The sequence below is a fragment of the Mercenaria mercenaria genome, chromosome 14 (assembly GCF_021730395.1).
Source record: "Mercenaria mercenaria strain notata chromosome 14, MADL_Memer_1, whole genome shotgun sequence".
Classification (NCBI taxonomy): Eukaryota; Metazoa; Mollusca; class Bivalvia; order Venerida; family Veneridae; genus Mercenaria; species Mercenaria mercenaria.
Window position 1 is genome coordinate 22,022,488 of NC_069374.1, and position 18,949 is coordinate 22,041,436.

Genomic DNA, 18,949 nt, shown 5'->3' on the forward strand with positions numbered 1-18,949 from the left:
CCTTAACATAAAAGGCTTCAATAATGTCAAACTGGATCTTAGTGGGCAGTCTAAGTATGAAATCGCATGTCAGCACAAAAATAAATCAGCAACGAGTGGAGCGCAGTTAATTCCCATTTGGATACCAATCACTTCAAAATGTTTAAAAATGCTAAATCTAATAACAGAAACGCAACGCTCCGAATACCTGGCAAAAGGTCTACAGCCTGTTTTTGTTATATCTACAGTTAGGAAAAAATAGTGTTGTAATATTTTCTAGTCCTTTTGGATCCTTGAGTACATTCAGCTTTCTATAATACCGCTTAAGATGGGATACAACACATTTCATTATCACTAATATCTGAATCAAAAATTATTTGAAGGGACACAGACAAACAAACGTGAGGTTTTGGCATCTTAAAACATTTAATCACACACAAACAATTAATTTCTACGGTTCAATAAATTTGCATCTATCATGATAACATGGCATACACCATCCTTAGATAAAAAAAGACTAGTCATATTCTGGTGCAGGTTTACCAGAATAATTCTTGGTTCCAGAACTGTAGGCACTCCTTCTTCCGGCAGAGGTGTAACCAATTACAACCGTTACCATGGTATCTGTCCAAACATAGTTATTGTTGTCGTCTCGGTAGTTTTGTAATTCAAGTACAGACATTTTGTGAGTAATTGGGACACATTCAAGTGAATTGTTTGATCCAATAGAATATTCACAGAGACGCTCTGCATTCAATATCGTCGCCGGGTATTGTTTGGCGTTATGTTTTACGCTGTAATACCAGGGACATGTTGATCGCTTGTTTGGAGGGTCGTGCGGTCCGTTGGATACTTGTTGTGGGCATACAAGCTCATAATCATAGTGTCTATGGTGAATATCTATAGACGTTGTCTCATTCTTGAAATTGGTTATAAGGCTTGTATAAGAAGCAGGGCTCATCAAGAATTCATTGGTGACTGCATCCCGTCTGTGAATGTGCACCTTGCTAAAAGCAACGCTTGATTTAGACCGTTTCTGGATTGGATCACTGTTTGTGCCGTGTAACAACAATAACCAAACGACAAAGAGTAAACAGTTTCTGTAGTACGAATGTAACATCTGAAAACATATTATTGAAAATTTACATATTTAACTTATGAAATTTGTAATTACTAATTTATGAAATATACTGTTCAGCATCATTTTCTATTTTCAATTTGGGCAAATCTGAATAGTTAGTATTTCTGTAATACACTGTACATCACTTGAATGTTTGAAAGGTGTGTTCAAGTATTTAACATTACTGAATATAGAAATTAAGTTTGCATACAGAAATTTTTTCATAATTAAAAGTCATGATGAAACTGATGATTGTTAAGTTTTTAGTAGTAGTACACATTTATACTGTGTTTATCTATACATGTATACGGTGAACCTAATACACAGCATTGTTAATACACATAAACTTGTTAATCTGTTGATATAAACTATATGAAGTAATTGTTCATGTTTATCCATATGGAATTTGCATCTTATATACCTTTAAATAAATATTTGCCAATCTTCTATTACTTTACTTTAAGACTGTTGATATTGTTGATATAGGCATTTAATTCTGAAAACGAAACTATAGTCTTGTTAATACTCATATCTGTATGCCGTATTTTTGATGATACATTAGCTAGTACTAAGTTAAATTACCTTTGATATTTTGAAGACTTTTGATCCACGCCTTAAATACGCCTTTAATACGCCTTTTAGATTTGATATCTTAATAAGTGTAATTCACTGTAGTGCTAATATGAAGTTCGATATTGAGTATCAAACTTTCTCTGAAGGCCAATGACGCAGATTCTGGTATTTATGCATTGGAGACGGATAAAACGCTCAGCCACAACTAGCCCACGCGGCTAAATCTGAAATAGTCCCAAACAAATTTGAAAAGGAACCTTAAGCAGGTAAATTAATCTGTTAAATCTTTTAAAATCCCCGCCATATGTAAATATAAAATGTTAATTCAATTACTGCTTTTCCGTTACATCTTAACAAACTTACTTCATTCGCCATCTATATATAGAGTAATATATGTTAAGTGATGTAGTTTTGTAATTGGTTGATAATCTAATATTGACAAAAGTATTTACCATTTATTAAAGCTGATTGGTTGAGTTCTCATCCACAGAAAGTAACTGATTTCTCCCGGGATGAAGGTAAGTAAAAACATTAGTGACAGTGGTATGTTATTTACAGACTCTTAATTCTGACTCTCGAGATACATTAATAAAATAAATTGGGTTTAAAAAGAGTTAATCGACTGTCAGCTAAATCAACTATTAACACAACTTTCGAACAGCTGGACCCAGATATGTTTGCAATAGTTAAATGTTCTATATAATAAATAATACAACAATGACGTAAATCTTTCCTTAACAATTTCAGTAAAATAAATAAATCTGGATTATCGTTAATTCCTTGCATATTTAATCACGCTACATCAGTACATGTATCCGGAAATATATTTACCATAAAATGCTTGGCATATATTGCATTTAAACATGTCTACATTGAATCTGCATAATTCTTCAACATGTCCCGTTCATTAGATACATTTTAGTGGAAATTTGAACTGGTCTTTCCCGTCTTTCTGTCTTGAATTTTAGTTATATTTTTCGAATATAACGTCTTAATTATTTCTACAATAATGGTGTAAAGACAGAAATATTGTATTTTGAAATAATATTCTTTTATCTTAAAATAATACCGTCGATGAAATCTAACTAATATTTGTAATTTTCTTTATAAATAAAACGTCATAATCAAATATACGTTAATAATAGGTTATAAAGTGTTATCCAGCGTCAATTTAATTCAATGTTGTTTTAAGGAAAAGGTTTGAATGCAGGTCTTGGAAGTTTCGCAGCCACAGAGTTTTGCTATGAGTGGGGGAAGGGAAAGAGAGGGGAGGGGGGTACTGAAAGGAGGAGAAGCGGGGAGTTTTTTCACTGTGGATGAAGGACATGGAATTTATTTGAGGACAGATATCAGAAGCTCAGGAGTTTTTCTGTTTGACTTTTGTCCTTGTTATAGTATATGAATTGCAGTTGGGCATTAAATTCGCATTACCCTAACCCTAACTTTTTGTCAGTATATTGTACGCTCAATACGTTTAATGTTGTAGTTTTATATGCGGTAGAGAAGGTACCTAGAAATTCAAATTGTTTCAGCATGAAATGATAGCTAAGTGCATCAATTTACTGAATTTGTTTATTTATTAATATATTTAATGTGTCACGTTATAGGACTTGACTATAAAAACGGGGAGAAAATGTGTACACGGCAGGGTAGCTCAGTAATCTGAGCATTGGAACGGTATCCAGAAATCCCGGGTTCGAGTCCCGGTCTGGCTGCACTTATTTTCTCACCCAGTGACATATGTTTTTTTCCATCTTTCCATGTAAAAATAGATCTGAAGCAAAAAGCAGTTTTTGATTGATTTTGGGATGTCATCAATTATAGTCTATATCAAAATTATCTGCAGCTAAAAGAATTCAGTAGAGTATAATGTAAGTTTGGTATACCTTCAACTCTTTGAAAGAGCCTATACTGAACTTTCTTTTGTATCTTGGTAAATTCAAAATCAAAGACTACCCAAAAATCTAAAACTCTTGAAATATGTCTCTGAGTGAATGAGAATGACATGCTCTTTATTATAAGCTTAATTCTGACCCTCAAGATACAAAACTAAAATGAATTGAGTTTAAAAAATGTTAATCGACTGTCAGCTAAATCAACTATTAACACAACTTTCGAACAGCTGGGCCCAGATATGTTTGCAATAGTTAAATGTTCTATATAAGACATGATACAACAATGACGTAAATCTTTCCTAAACAACAATTTCAGTAAAATAATCTGGATTATCGTTAATGCCTTGCATTTTTAATCACGCAACATTAGTATCCGGAAATATATTTACCATAAAATGCTTGGCATATATTACATTTAAACATGTCTACATTATTGAATCTGCATAATTCTTCAACATGTCCCGGCTATTAGACACATTTTAGTGGAAATTTGAACTGGTCTTTCCCATCTTTCTGACTTGAATTTTAGTTATATTTTTCGAATATAACGTCTTAATTATTTCTACGATAAGGATGTAAAGACAGAAATATTGTATTTTGAAATAATATTCTTTAATCTTAAAATAATTTGGTCGATGAAATCTTACAAATATTTTGTAATTTTCTTTATAAATAAAACGTCATAATCAAATATACGTCAATAATAGGTTATAAAGTGTTATCCAGAGTCAACTTAATTCAATGTTGTCTTTAGGAAAGGTTTTAATGCAGGTCTTGGAAGTTTCGCAGCCACAGAGTTTTGCTATGAGTGGGGGAAGAGAAAGGGGGGAGAAGCGGGGAATTTTTTTTTCACTGTGGATGAAGGACATGAAATTTATTTGAGGACAGATATCAGAAGCTCAGGAGTTTTTCTGTTTGACTTTTGTCCTTGTTATAGTGTATGAATTGCAGTTGGGCATTAAATTCGCATTACCCTAACCCTAACTTTTTGTCAGTATATTGTACGCTCAATACGTTTAATGTTGTAGTTTTATATGCGGTAGAGAAGGTACCTAGAAATTCAAATTGTTTTCAGCGTGAAATGATAGCTAAGTGCATCAATTTACTGAATTTGTTTATTTATTAATATATTTAATGTGTCACGTTATAGGACTTGAATATAAAAACGGGGAGAAAATGTGTACACTGCAGGGTAGCTCAGTCGTTTGAGCATTGAAACGGTATGCAGAAACTCCGGGTTCGATTCCCGGTCTGGCTGCACTTATTTTCTCACAGAGTGACATATGTTTTTTCCATCTTTCCATGTAAAAATAGATCTGAAGCAAAAAGCAGTTTTTGATTGATTTTGGGATTTCATCAATTACAGTCTATACCAAAATTATCTGCAGCTAAATGAATTCAATAGAGTATAGTGCAAGTTTGGTATACATTTGTACCTTCAACTCTTTGAAAGAGCCTATACTGAACATACCCAGAAATCTAAGCCAATTTGCTGGCTTATTGACGAAATTGTCTCCCCTGATAACAGCTTATCGAGTGTATCGATTAGCCGTTATCGGTCAATTTGCTCCTATTTAAATATAGAAGGGAAAAAACTTTAACACATCAAATGACATCAAAAGCATTATCTGACAATATTTATTAAGTTATTGAAGTTATCTGCAATATTTACATTTTCTTTCAATATAATTTTTAATAAAATGAAATATGATCTTCTTGCTTCCCTAAGCGTTTGAAATAAGTAACTAATTTTTATCCCGAGTCTCACTGATTTCTGTAGGAAATGACAGATTTTAAGCTTTACATGGTCTTTTTTAAATGATATATTCTCATATTTATACTCATCTCACAACATTTATTAAGTTATTGAAGTAAACTAGAAAAGTTAATCTTTCTTTCAATGAGTTTATTTATAAGTTATTTTTATGTCTTCTTGCTTCCCTAAACGTTTGAATACCACTGATTTTACTAATTTGGAAATTTTTACCCGCCTAAGTACACGTGTACTGATGACACCGGTTAAACTGGTACACGTCTCTGAATTAGATAGACAGGTGTGTTGATGTAATTCCGTGTTTAATGCCATTACTTTTTCAGATTGAATAAAAAATGTTATTTTAAATTACATGTTTAAATAAAGATATTCCATTTTATAATTCATTTGATATTAATTTTCACTACTAGAAGTATTTAGAGTTAAACTTGAATATTGTACATGTAAATAAAATACATGGACAATGAAAGTAATATTCACATTAAAACATACATCTGCAGTTTTACTCTTTTTCACATACTTCACTTAAAAGTAATCGGCAAATATGAAAACATATTATTCGACTGCAATTATTCGTAATTATTGCATATCTGTACATGATAAACCCCAATCAAGCATCACTATCATATTGTCATACAAGATTAAAGTCAAATAATGCGTTTTAACAATAAGTTAACTGATTGCTGACAGATTTATGTATATTATGGTAACTAATTGGATTAGTGTCTGGTTGTCTGATTTGCCCCGCGGCTAGGGACAATTATTAAAGCTCTTCTCTAAACACTTTTAAGTAAAAATCTAAATTATGGATATGAAGTTATAAATTTTGAAATTTTGTTTACTGTTCAAAATCCAAGTTCACATTAATGTAAAATGAAATGCATTTATAGGCCACAGATCCATAATATTTAAATACTTTTTAAATTGAAAAGACACTTTTTCAAGGAGACCCGAGATACATATTTATATTTTACCCTAAAAAAAAATATTGAAACAATTAAAGGAACTGGTCTCCAGATCGTCCGAGAACAAGATTTTTTTCCGATATCTTGAAATAAATGCTATATTTCTTAAGAAGGCTTTAAAACTTAATTACTGACAAACTATATGTAAATATGTATTTTAGGGCACTGACCTCCAGATTCGGCTAAAAACAATCTTTCTCTCAAATTGAAGTTTGTTCATATTATGAACATTAGGATATGAGTTTTTGTTTTTAAAATATTATAAAAAATTCAAATAAAGAAAAAAAAGGATGACCGCGTCGGAAACCGAACGAATGACCACATCGGCAATTAAAGACACTGATTCTGGTATGCAAGGTATGTGGCTTATGGTCTGCATATTGGCAGTAAGAGCCAATATACAAGACTGGACGATTGATAGACATGCTTCTGTTTATCATATTAAGCTACTGTACAGCTGCTGTGCAGTACATAGATTGCATGTGATATTTTTCACCTTTATAGCAAACCAGTTCTCACTTTTATAACGAGTTTAGAAAGCCTGATTAAATTGGGACTAAACAAACAAAGTGATAAAATACAACAGCATATTTATTTTTCAATTAATCAAGCTTTATAAACAATTATATCTTATTATTGCTTGACTTTTATAAAAAAAAAAAAAGAAGAAGAAAATGCATTCAGGCACCTTTTAAAAAATAATGAATAATTCATCTATAAATAAATCATGTGTATTTTGAACAATGATATCTGTTTATTGCTGGATTTTATCATGAAGGTCCATATTTTTTTTTCATTTATTGAAAATGCAACTGAGCGCTTCTTTAATTTCTAATAAAATCCAGCAATATTCAATTTTTCTGTGTTTTATTTTGTTTCTTAGATAAAAAGATCATAGTTAATTAATAATTGGAAAAAAAATTCTTGTAAGTTCTCTTCTTGATATTTAAATAATTATTTCATTTTTCATTAAATAAAGGTGAGAGTTTTCTAAAATGGTGAGAACTGTCTTGATGTAAGAATAATAATTTTATTGGCCAGGACATTACTCAACAAGAATGAGCAATAAAAATTAGTATATTATCAATTTAAATAATTTTGTGTATAATCTGAAAAAAGCTGCATTTCAATCAGTGAAATGTATAGCACTGGAAGTAACCAATTATCTTTACATATCAATAAAATTTATGATCCTCTGACATGGACTACATGTCAAGTCTACAGGGGTTTTATGGACCCTTATCAGACTGGACCAGACAGGATCCTGTTTATTGGGGATTAAAGTGTCTGGCTTTTAGGGGGGGGGGGTCACTTATATAGGAGATTTTCTTTGCCTTTAAGAGATTTTCCCGTCGTCGTAACCAAAACCGCTTTAGCGGGATAAGAGTATTATGACTTCAAAATATATTATTTATAATCCAGTCAGTTAACCTTGAGTAAAGCGTTACCCGCTTTTCGATTTTCACCGTAAAAAGTATTTAAAAATACGCTGAGGAATAGGAATAACATGCTTTCCGACAATTTTTAAATAAATACCAGATTATCATTCAAAATCACCAATTCGAAGAAATTGCAGTGTTATGTATATCAGATAATAAACATGTACGTCCATCTAATTCCGTCTTTGTCAAATTAAATAAAAAGTGTTATTTTAAATTATATGTTTGAATAAAAATATTAAAATTTTAAAAATCATATTTTTATTCATTGATTTTAAAGTTATTGTATATATTTTGCCCTTAAAATATATAATCAAAAGATTCAATACATATTTAAAATTTACGCTGAGTAATCGGAATAACCTTCCCGGCTCTCAGTTTTGAAACAAAAACCCGATTATCATTCAAAATCGCCAATTAAATGAAATTACAAAGTTATGTATACTGCAAATAGCCTCGGGCAAGTTATAAATTCCATGTCGTTACAATACCCCCAATTAACAAAACCAGCGCAAAGTCAAGATTATCAAGATAAGAAAGATTAACAAAAATCGATACTCGCGTTTAGATGGTATAAAGGGAAACAATCAAATTTAAACAATTTGGCTAATAACCAAGGGACAATACTCTTCAAAACACGGTCTCATTTCTGGACATGCTTTCTTCTGTCTCTTGGTAAATTCAAAATCCAGGACTACCCAAGAATCTAAAACTCTTGAAAAATGTCTCTGAGTGAAAGAGAATGACATGCTCTTTATTATAAGCTTACCAAAACCATACAAAAAATTAACGTGAAATAAGTTATTAAAGATGTCATAATGTAAACAAATCTCAATTCACCATCAATATTTTCCACTCATAAATGCACAAAATTCAGGTGATAATGTAGATATAACTGTAATTGAGAAGCCCCAAAAAACTGTTTTAAGTTGTGTGAACAGATTAAATGTAAATTAAAATAACATCTGAAAGTATCCACTTACTTTGTTTACAACAATAAATAAAATATCTTATAGTTTGTTTAAGGTTATGGACCTGTAACGAAAATCGCCAAATCGTGTATTCTTTTCCATATGCTGTTACAGCATTTTACGTTCTTTACGGAAAACAATGATCAGAGAATGTCCAATTGTTTACAAAAACATCATTACACAGAAATTGCAGAGAGTCATTACCGATTCACTACATTAAATTGTTGGAATTACATCGGGTGAATGTGACTTTTTGTGTAACACTATTTGCAGCAAAGTATTCCTGAGCAATCACAGAAATGCTTCAAAATGAGTAAAGCATGAGAAACCCTTGAAAATAATTAATTGAAATGATGAATATAACAGTCTACATTTGTTGTTACACATAGTTACGTAATACCATTTTTACGTATTTTGTAATCTGTTGAATATATATTTTACATTTTAATATATCAAATTTTGTCTGAACCAAATTATCATCAGAGAGAACAAAAGATAAAGTTAGCTAAAAAGCCAAACTTTTATTCTGAGGTAACATTTCTTCATGTCGTAAAACTTGAAAGGAATTTATGCATTATTTTGTTTTATTTTGAATCACTACTTAACTTTCTATATAGCGAGGCATCAGAGCAACTTATAAAATAATTGTCAGCGTAAGCCATGAGAAAAGTATGCACGCTGTATATTAAATACAAAGAGTTTTAAACAATTCAATTCGTTTATTTACAGATTGACATGAGTCCCACAATGCGTGGGCAGCATCAGCAATACATACATACATACATACATACTTACATACAAACATACATACATAAATACATACATACATATATAACATATACTACATAAGTATACATGCAGAAAACAGTTTAAATACAGTAATAAATGGGAAAACGACTACCTTCAGTATCTGTGTATTTTCTAAATTATATATAATAAACAGTACCTGGATTAACGAAGTATGTCATGTCAAATATAGGTCATATTTTGTGTGCCTGATCAGTAGTTGCGAAAATGACCTATTCACTATAATTAAGTTTTTCTTTCACGTGTGACCACAATTTTATAACGGCTTCAATTTTATTGGCCTATTCAGAGTTGTTCCCCTAAACTTTTCTTGGGTAGGTACATGGGTTATTGATCTTACCGCTACGTGTAAGCTATGATTTACAGTAATCATTTGTTTTTTTTATTTGTTTAGGGATCTAAAATACAGTTACATAGATTGACATACTTTCTGAATATAATGAAAAACTATAGCATTATAGAAATTATAGCATTGCCCCACTTTAAACGTACTTTACAACATGTAGCCGTTGTGGGGTGTATTCAACAAGTCACGTCTTCATGAGGTTCTACAGGATCTTTTTATTTTAATGCGCATGCGCTCTTCACATGTGACAAAAAGATTACTTAACAATAAGTAAACCTACATAATAAAGGGAGACTAAATGACCATGGCAAGGCGCTTAATGTAGATATAACTCTTTAAAGGTTTATATCATGTCCTATTATATTTAATATATTTAGAAAGTATATAAACTTATACAATTTTTGATCTTTTTTATTTAAAACAGAAAAAGAAAACTAATATTAGACCTTATCATTACGAGTAGATATAGGATATAAAGGGGAATAGAATGTTTTACCATTCCTTAATTTTTGACAAAGACTTGAAACTTTGGGTAACCAGGTGTGATATCAAGTACCCAAAAGTTTCTCTGCATTCTATACATAGAATTGATTCGAATGTTTATGACTAAAACTATTTTATGCCCGTATGGCTGCAGTGACAAAAGGTTATATACCCCTTTACCATACAAAAAGGTAATACAACTGAAACACAGTCTGCATAGAACAGTGTATAAAATACAGTGAACAGTTTGTAGGTAGTCCAACTCGTGACGTACTAATCACTTCTAATCAATGGAGCGTCAGGGAAGGTAACTAGAGTCAAGCATTTGGGACTAGGTGATAGGGAGTGGGGTTACCCCTAACTGTAATCCTGTTTTAGATATAGATACTACCTATAAGAGAGTGGAAAACCGATAACATATTCTATTCTTTTTTATTGACCTACATCGTTATTAACTCTTACTGTTACTTTTTTTATGTATATTTTGGGTTATACTAACACTTGACTCAAACTTGGGCAAGTATCACTCATGTGGACCTCGAGTAGACCTTTGCAGGAGTATGTGTGGAGTTCATAAATCCTACCCAATCGTAACTCTCCAGTAATGTACACAAGGGATTAAGGGGATTACACGTGTTTATATGACATTACATAACACCAAAGGTATGCAAAAGTGCTGATAATTATTTTTGTCGGAAGAATGTCTGTGTGTGTTTTCCGTCCACCCGTCCATTTGTTTTGTAATACGTTCGTCCGTCCGTCAGTCAGTCAGACTACTCATCTGCTTGAGTAGAATGAAATTTATACTTGAAAATACACGAGTTTATTTTTCACTGGAATTGAAATTTACTATTACAACTGAATTATATTCGTGCCCAGGACACCCTCAACATTCATCCACTCTTGATAGTTGACTCGGCTGTCACTCACCTTTATGGATACAAATGGAATCTTTCCTGAGCAAAGACGTGACCGTTAGGCAATTTAATTGAGTGGAGTTGAAGTATCATCTATGAATACAGTCCTTAAAAGACCTGTGGTTTATATACTATGCCCCGTCAAGGACTGCTGGAGTTAATAAATCTCATACATGGAAATCAAATGCAGTCTTCGTTTCTTATAGATTTCAACGCCGACATCAATCAGCATGTAAACACCATAACACATAAATAGATTATTACAATACAGTTTTCAAGATATTCAAGATGGACATTAAACACAATACATCCAAACAAATGGCTCTACAGTGGATATTCCCTAATGGATCTATGTCATTGCTTTTAAGGGTGTGCGTTCTTAGAAAATAAAATCGGTGAAAAGGTCATTGGAAGCACAGTCCTAATGCTGCCAAGCAACATAAGTTGTTTTCCTATTGGATTTGTTTTTGTGGAATTATGTATTTATGACAAAGAGAAATTGGCAATACTTTAATTTTATTTTAAAAAGAAAGCATACAAAATAGGACATACATACATATATTGAACGTCATTAAAACTCAAGTCCTTATTTGAGCCGTGCCATGAGAAAACCAACACAGTGGGTTTGCGACCAGCATGGATCCAGACCAGCCTGCGCATCCGCGCAGTCTGGTCAGGATCCATGCTGTTCGCTTTCAAAGCCTATTGGAATTGGAGAAACTGTTAGCCGACAGCATGGATCCTGACCAGACTGCGCGGATGCGCAGGCTGGTCTGGATCCATGCTGGTCGCAAAGCCACTATGTTGTTTTTTTCATGGCGCGGCTCATTTATTCTTATTTTATTCATTGTTATCAAGTATATATGAAACTGTTACTGGTATGTTTCTCATAAAGAAATTGATTAAACTTTCGAAAAAATATTTTAATTTGAATGGATTTTATTGTGTATAATTGCAAAGAAACATCCAATGCTCATTGAAATATCTAACATACGTTTTTTTTAATTGGCGTGAAATATACATGCTTAAGTATGAAATAATTAGACAACTGGTAGAAGAAACAATTTGCTGATGAACATCAAAATATTGCATATAAATATACGTAAAGTGTAAAATATATCTGCTATTTAGAAACATACATATGACTACTATTTTGAACTAATGGCCATTTTTGATAGTATCTTATCTTAAATAAGTAACCGGAGTTATGATCCACGTTCAAATATTCAAAGTATTCAAATATCGTATAGACTAAATATATTGATCAATCATTCTGATAAGCTTTCTAAAGATGCGAAAACATAGATTAAAACATGACATTTATGAATAACATAAATTTTCTTTGATATTGTCAAAACCGCTGAAGTGAAATGATCAGTTTAGCAGGTTTTCCTGCATAAAATTTACTTTTTTCACTGGATCCTTCTTCGTATTATCGGGAGCAAAGTCGTGTATGTAATAGGGTTGTTATAACAGTAGCTCAATCTGGGATGCTGTATTCGGCTCGTGTGGATTTTGCCAGATCGGACCTCACGAGGCGCACATGCGCCGAGTGTGATCCTTCCCAGCAAAATCCACGAGAGCCGAATACAAAATCCCAGCCCAAGCTACTGTTGTAATGACGCTTTTATTATATACCTCCATCGTTTTATTTCTTTATTTGTAATCGAACGAAATCTTAAGTATTTGTTGATGTTAAAATGAAATGAGTGATGTTTTTGTGTGCGCTATTTATATAACTGTGTCAGCTCATGCATAATAATGAATGTAGTCCGGCAACATACAATGTGGAAGGTACAATACGGGATTTTGGAAAGTACAATACGGCAATTTTTCAGCCTGTTCATATTTTTTTGTGACATGCAAGCTGTATTTTTGACAGAATTTATAATTTATATAGGTATATAATAATAAGGCGATTCACGTGCTGTTAAAACACGATTTTTGTTTTTGAAATGCTTTTTCAGGGACGGACATATATCCTTGCGCAGACGGATCTCTGGTGTATGTGTCTTGTGTCTTCCACAGTTACCTCTTTTTGTAGCATAAAAGATGCACTCCAATACATTATATGTTTTTCTGTATGGTATCAGTTACCAACCTCTTGCAATATATTTACTCGCTTCTCACTCTACGCCTTTCTTTTAACTATGCGCTAGTTCATTTTTTGTCGATAACCGTGAGCTTTTAAACTGGCGTGAAATATACATGCTTAAGTATGAAATAATTAGACAATTGGTAGAAGAAACAATTTGCTAAAGAATATCAAAATATCGCATATAAATGTAAGTAAAGTGTAAACTGCTCATGCTATTTAGAAATATACATATGACTACTACCAATTTTGATAGTATCTTGTCTTAAATAAGATAACCTGAGTTATGATTCACGTTCAAATATTCAAAGTATTCAAATATCGTATAGACTACAATTGTTACGTACTTTAAAAGCATTGCCTTATATCACTAAATAAATGGATCATTTATTCTTATAAGCCTCCTTTTTAAATTGAGACAAATTAATCACTGAAGTGAAATGACCAGTTTAGAAGGCTTTCTTGCATAAACTACTTTTTTCACTGGATTCGTCTACGTATTAAACGGGGGCACATTCGTGTGTAAACAAGGCGATTCACGTGCTGTTAATACATGAGTTTTATTTTTGAAATGCTTTTTCAAGGGAAGAAGGCTCTAACACACATCGGTGAGGTGCAAGTGATTCGAAGTTAGCGACCTTTAACCACTCGGCCATAGAGTCCCAAAGTAAAACATTGATACTCAAACACGCAAAGGGAGAAAAAAAAATCTTCAGTAATCCGAGGTCTCAAGCGTGCTTATTATAACATTTTATTAACGTGAATTCATATAGCTGTGCAATTTTATCTAATAATCTACATCATCCAGATCACAATTTTCGTTTGCAAAAAAAAATTGTTGGTTACGTTATCTAGAAACTGTTAATTTTCGCGTGAGAAAGGTATACATAAAACCTCAATGTATGGGTAGACGCATTAATCAAAATCTGTCCAAATGCGGATGCAGAAGTCATGTACGGAAACTAAACATTAACGATGACTTCAAAAACGATAAAAGCAAAAACTATAATACCCTTACACAATCCAAACCCGCCGGAAGACCGAGACTCTCTCTATAACACCTACACCTACACCTTACTCGCAGCATCGCTGTTTGGTTCATAGTGATGCTGCTCCTGTGTCTGGCGTACAGTTCAAAATCATCCAGCTACCCCCCTGGTTACTCTTGAAGACATTCACCATATGTTTGCCACTGTGGTTTTTATTTCCAGTGCACTGCTATGACATTTAAAGCTATGACGTAAAAACTTTTATCACATGTTTGACGTCTTTGGAGTGAAATAAAGCCATAACATAAAGATGATCATACACTCAGTGTAATAAAGCTTTGACGTTTAAATCGTTTATTTAGAGGCATTGGTCGACTTCACTTGGTCTATAATAGGTAAAGAAAGAAGAATTTTGATGTTTCAACAGGAAAAGCTTACATGTGATGAAAAGAATATTATCAAACTCGTTGAATAAAGTTGATATTTTTTTTTTGTTATTTTTTTTTTCAACTCATTTAAAGCATGGGCGGATCCAGCGGGAGGATGGAGGTCCGGACCCCCTAGAATGTTCAAAGTTAATAGTGTAAACTTTGAAAGCTGCACTTTCATAGTTGAACAAACAGTACAAAAATCATATTATAACGTACTGCAGCTGCGGGCACCGTGAATCCAAACAATACTTGCTGTGTAAAAAATAAATAAAGAAGGTTCTATAAAAATGGCGACCTCCTCGTGGTTAGAACTGGTAACGTTTGAGATCAAACAGCAAACATCAACATCGATAATGCCAACACATGATTTATATTATATTTTAAATAAACCTTTAGAAGCGAGTCATTGGCAGGGGGCTTACCCTTAGTAAAGGCCAATAATGAATTTTTCATCGTTGTTCATCCGTACTCCTAGTATGCTCGTTTTCATTGTAAAATGATATTGGATTTCTATTTTCGAAGTGATGATTACATTTTTGATGGGATTCAGATTCTTGTTTTCTTTACTCTAAAACGCTCGAAATTCGTTCTCCGTTGACCCCAAGAAACAAACATTTTCCGGAGGAGGACCCCCGTACTCCATCAGTACCTATCCCCCTCTGGACCCCGCTAGAAAAAAGGGTTTTTATTGCATTACATTTGTATAACTTCAAAGTTTGTCGATTTTGTTTAATAGGAAATCCAACTCGGGACGTGAAAGATTTAAGTAGTGTGCGATAATTTTGTGTTTAAGCGAGTAAAAACCACATTAAGACTTTTAGCAAATCGTAAAATCAGCCAATATTACTGAATGCACCATTTGATCTTATAATTATCAAATTTTAATCCGTATATTTTCCAACGGAGTATCATGAACGATACGCGATGATGCACTTCATTTGTATGTGAAGCGCAGACATATCTTTTCAAATAATAATAAAAAAAAAAACACGATTCTCACGAAAAATACATTGTGTTGCTTTAAAGAAATGTTTGAATATGAAAATGGTCGGGGGAAAGAACGCTAAAAGAAATCGTGAATGAATTGTTTATGTAAATATTTAGCCAAAGCCCTTATTTTGACACTTTGGATCTGTTTCTGGGAGAAAATCGTAACTTCTAATGAAAAGTTTGAACATAGAGCTGTCATTAAGCAATGTGTCAGGGATAACCCAGACAGAGATCCTTAAGTTTCTAATAAGCAAGTAAAATAACGTTACATAATAATGGTTGCTTGTGTACAAATGACATCGCCGTTTTTCGGACTGTTACATGTAAAGCACACGGTCCGTGATACATAAAGTTAGTTGCTGAGGAGAAAATCCAACTGACTTTCCTTGTGGAAATTAACAATGCCAACAAGAAAACAAAACGACGAAATCTCGGTATATGTTGGATTCAATCACGGGTTATATATAGTCCTACTCACAGTTTTCTAGCTTAGGCTACTGTCAAATATTTGAAATGAAAAAGTGTTCCATGCTGACGGGAAATGTTTTGAAAACCAATGTCATTTAGGTAGAAAGCTATGCCGTCGCATCCTTGAGTTTACATTTAGCACTAGACACAAACATCTTCGCGTTTAAACTTAGCACTAGACACAAACATCTTCGCGTTTACATTTAGCACTGGCCACAAACATTTGGCGTTTACATTTAGCATAGACAAAAAAAGCATCTTCGCGTTTACATTTAGCCCTATACATAAACATCTTGGCGCTTACATTAAGCACTTCACGTTTACATTAAGCACTTGCCACAAACATCTTCGTGTTTACATTTAGTACTAGACACAAACATCTTTACGCTTACATTTATCACTAGACACACACAGACTGACTTCTTCATCGGGTTTCTTATCCGATGTTTCATTTTCGTAATTTACGCCAAAGTACAAGTAGTTCCTGAATTTTGTCGGTAGACATGGAAACATTTTAAAAAACAGGGGACACATTAGTTTATTGTTAATAGTACTTGGATCGGTGTATCCCGTGATGAAACTTACAATAAGTGACACTACTATGTTCGTTAACATTCCAAAAGCAGGGTACCATTGGTATGACATTCTATAGAAGTTGTCTACCATCGCTTCATCTGCTTCTAGTCCATTAGTTACAGAAGTTGTAGATAAACTAGATTGTGGGGATGACGAAACTGTTGTAATAGAGAAATTGGTGCCTGTTACTTCCCAGTTGCAGCCATCGGTGAATACTGGTAATGGTTTAGTGCCTGGTGGACGGTTTACGAGTGCACCAAAACCTAACCAACTCATCAACCCTAATGAAGTAATCAACCCTGCTAGAGCGCCATGCTTATTTGTCCATGGGAATATCATGCCTACTATGAAGCAGCCAAACATTGGACCTGACAGTACTGCATACAATGAGTATGATAGTTGTAAAATAACCAAGCTGTCAGTTTCAGAAATAATGGCAGCGACAGAAAACATTACAAATCCAAAAACAAGTACTATGAGTTTCGAAACCATCAATTCTCTCTTGCCAGATAGAGATTTACAACAGTAATATTTGAAATAATCTTCGGTTACAATAGCTGACATTGCATTTAGCCCAGAAGACATTGAGCTAAGACTTCCGCTAAACACACATGCCATAAATATACCTGCTAAGCCTTGTGTTGTCCCAAGCACGTCGAGAACCATTAATGGTAAAATCTGGTCAGCTTTATCTACGAGTCCAAACTTAACAGGATCACATTCACTGTAACATGCATACATTACGACGCCAATCAAGCAGGCCAGTGTGAATATCAGAACTAATCCTGGGAAGTTTAACCATACGGCAATCTGTGCTCTCCGCAAGGTCGGAAGTGAACATTGACGTTGAACCTGTGACTGGTTGACTCCGTAAAGATATGACCAAAATATGCCTCCTCCGATACCTAGAGACCATACCGAATGCCTTGTGCGGGGGTCTAGTGAAAAATCTGTGAATTCAATGCGGCCGTGTTCACTTGCAGTTTGCCATGCTTTAGAAAAGCCACCAACCTTAGCAGATCCCATAATAAGTAATGTTAGAAGTCCAGCGAACATGATAATTAGTTGTAGACTGTCCGTCCATAAAACTGTCTTCATCCCACCTAACAGCGTATACAGCGTACAGACGGACGCAACACCTATCATAGTACCCCATAGCGATAGCCCAGTAACCGCCTGGAAGGACAAAGATGGAACATAAAGTATAAATCCCATGTAAAGCAGTGTTTGTAGTATAAACATAATTGACACCATAAGTCTAATTACTGTTCCATACCGCAATTGTAGATAACTGAAGCAGCTCGTCGTGTTCAAGTGGTAAAAGATGGGCAGAAATACGTGCGCTGCTCCAGCTGTTGCCACAAACATTCCAAAGTTAAGCCAGATGTACATAGTTCCATACGTGTATATCTCCGCCGGTACTCCAATTACAGTTAAAGCGGAAAGGAAAGTCGCCACCAGCGAAAAACTAACAAGAAGTGGATGCATTTGTCTGCCTCCGAGATGAAAATGTTTGACATCGAAATTCTTTCTGTCCCTGTATGCATGGTAAATTCCTATAGCTGCCGACAGTACGAATAACAGAGAAAAAAGTATATAGTCCAGAATGCCAAATTCACGTTTCATACCGGTGTGTATACTAAAATCTCCAGCCATTTTAGAAATATTCGCTGTTTAAACTTCTAAACTGATGAAGTTATATTTCAATATATATATACATCAAACTGGTATATAAACGATGAATTTCCACGGATGTTTGAAATAACTCATTAACCGCTCAAGCTAAAACGTAGATATTAAATCTATATAAAATCGACAAAAAGCTGTGAGCGGTGATCCGTCACTCTTAGAGATATTGCTACTTACAGTGTACGAGATATGAATATCTCTATTATGAGCTTTATAACACCTATAAAAGAGTTTTAAAAAACTGCTTATGGAAAACTTTTAACGAAGAAAATCGTGCTATGTTATATGATTTTATGATGCTTGATATATAATTAATTTGTGTTTGTTAAAGGGCATATAATTCCTCTGTCCCCTTATAATCAGTATTGTCTTAACTTAGGTCAGAGCGTCTTGCTATTTCCAGGTAAAAGTTTGAGATTGTGGAGCGGCATTGCAGTTTCTT

At 33.5% G+C, this 18,949-nt stretch overlaps 2 protein-coding genes across 2 annotated transcripts; both read right to left on the reverse strand.

Annotated features, from left to right (window-relative positions):
• Window positions 1-447: 447 nt before the first annotated feature.
• On the reverse strand, window positions 448-2,047 carry LOC128548134 (uncharacterized). The gene is made up of 2 exons (XM_053522536.1): window positions 2,036-2,047; window positions 448-1,099 (listed from the first exon to the last, which is right to left on the reverse strand). The coding sequence occupies exons 1-2, from the start codon at window positions 2,045-2,047 to the stop codon at window positions 497-499; spliced, it is 615 nt and encodes a 204-aa protein (XP_053378511.1). The 3' UTR covers window positions 448-496.
• Window positions 2,048-15,857: 13,810 nt separating this feature from the next.
• LOC123526551 (sodium-coupled monocarboxylate transporter 2-like) lies at window positions 15,858-18,609 on the reverse strand. The gene has a single exon (XM_045305747.2). It carries the CDS (start codon window positions 18,472-18,474, stop codon window positions 16,609-16,611), a length of 1,866 nt encoding a protein of 621 aa, XP_045161682.2. The 5' UTR covers window positions 18,475-18,609; the 3' UTR covers window positions 15,858-16,608.
• Window positions 18,610-18,949: the final 340 nt, after the last annotated feature.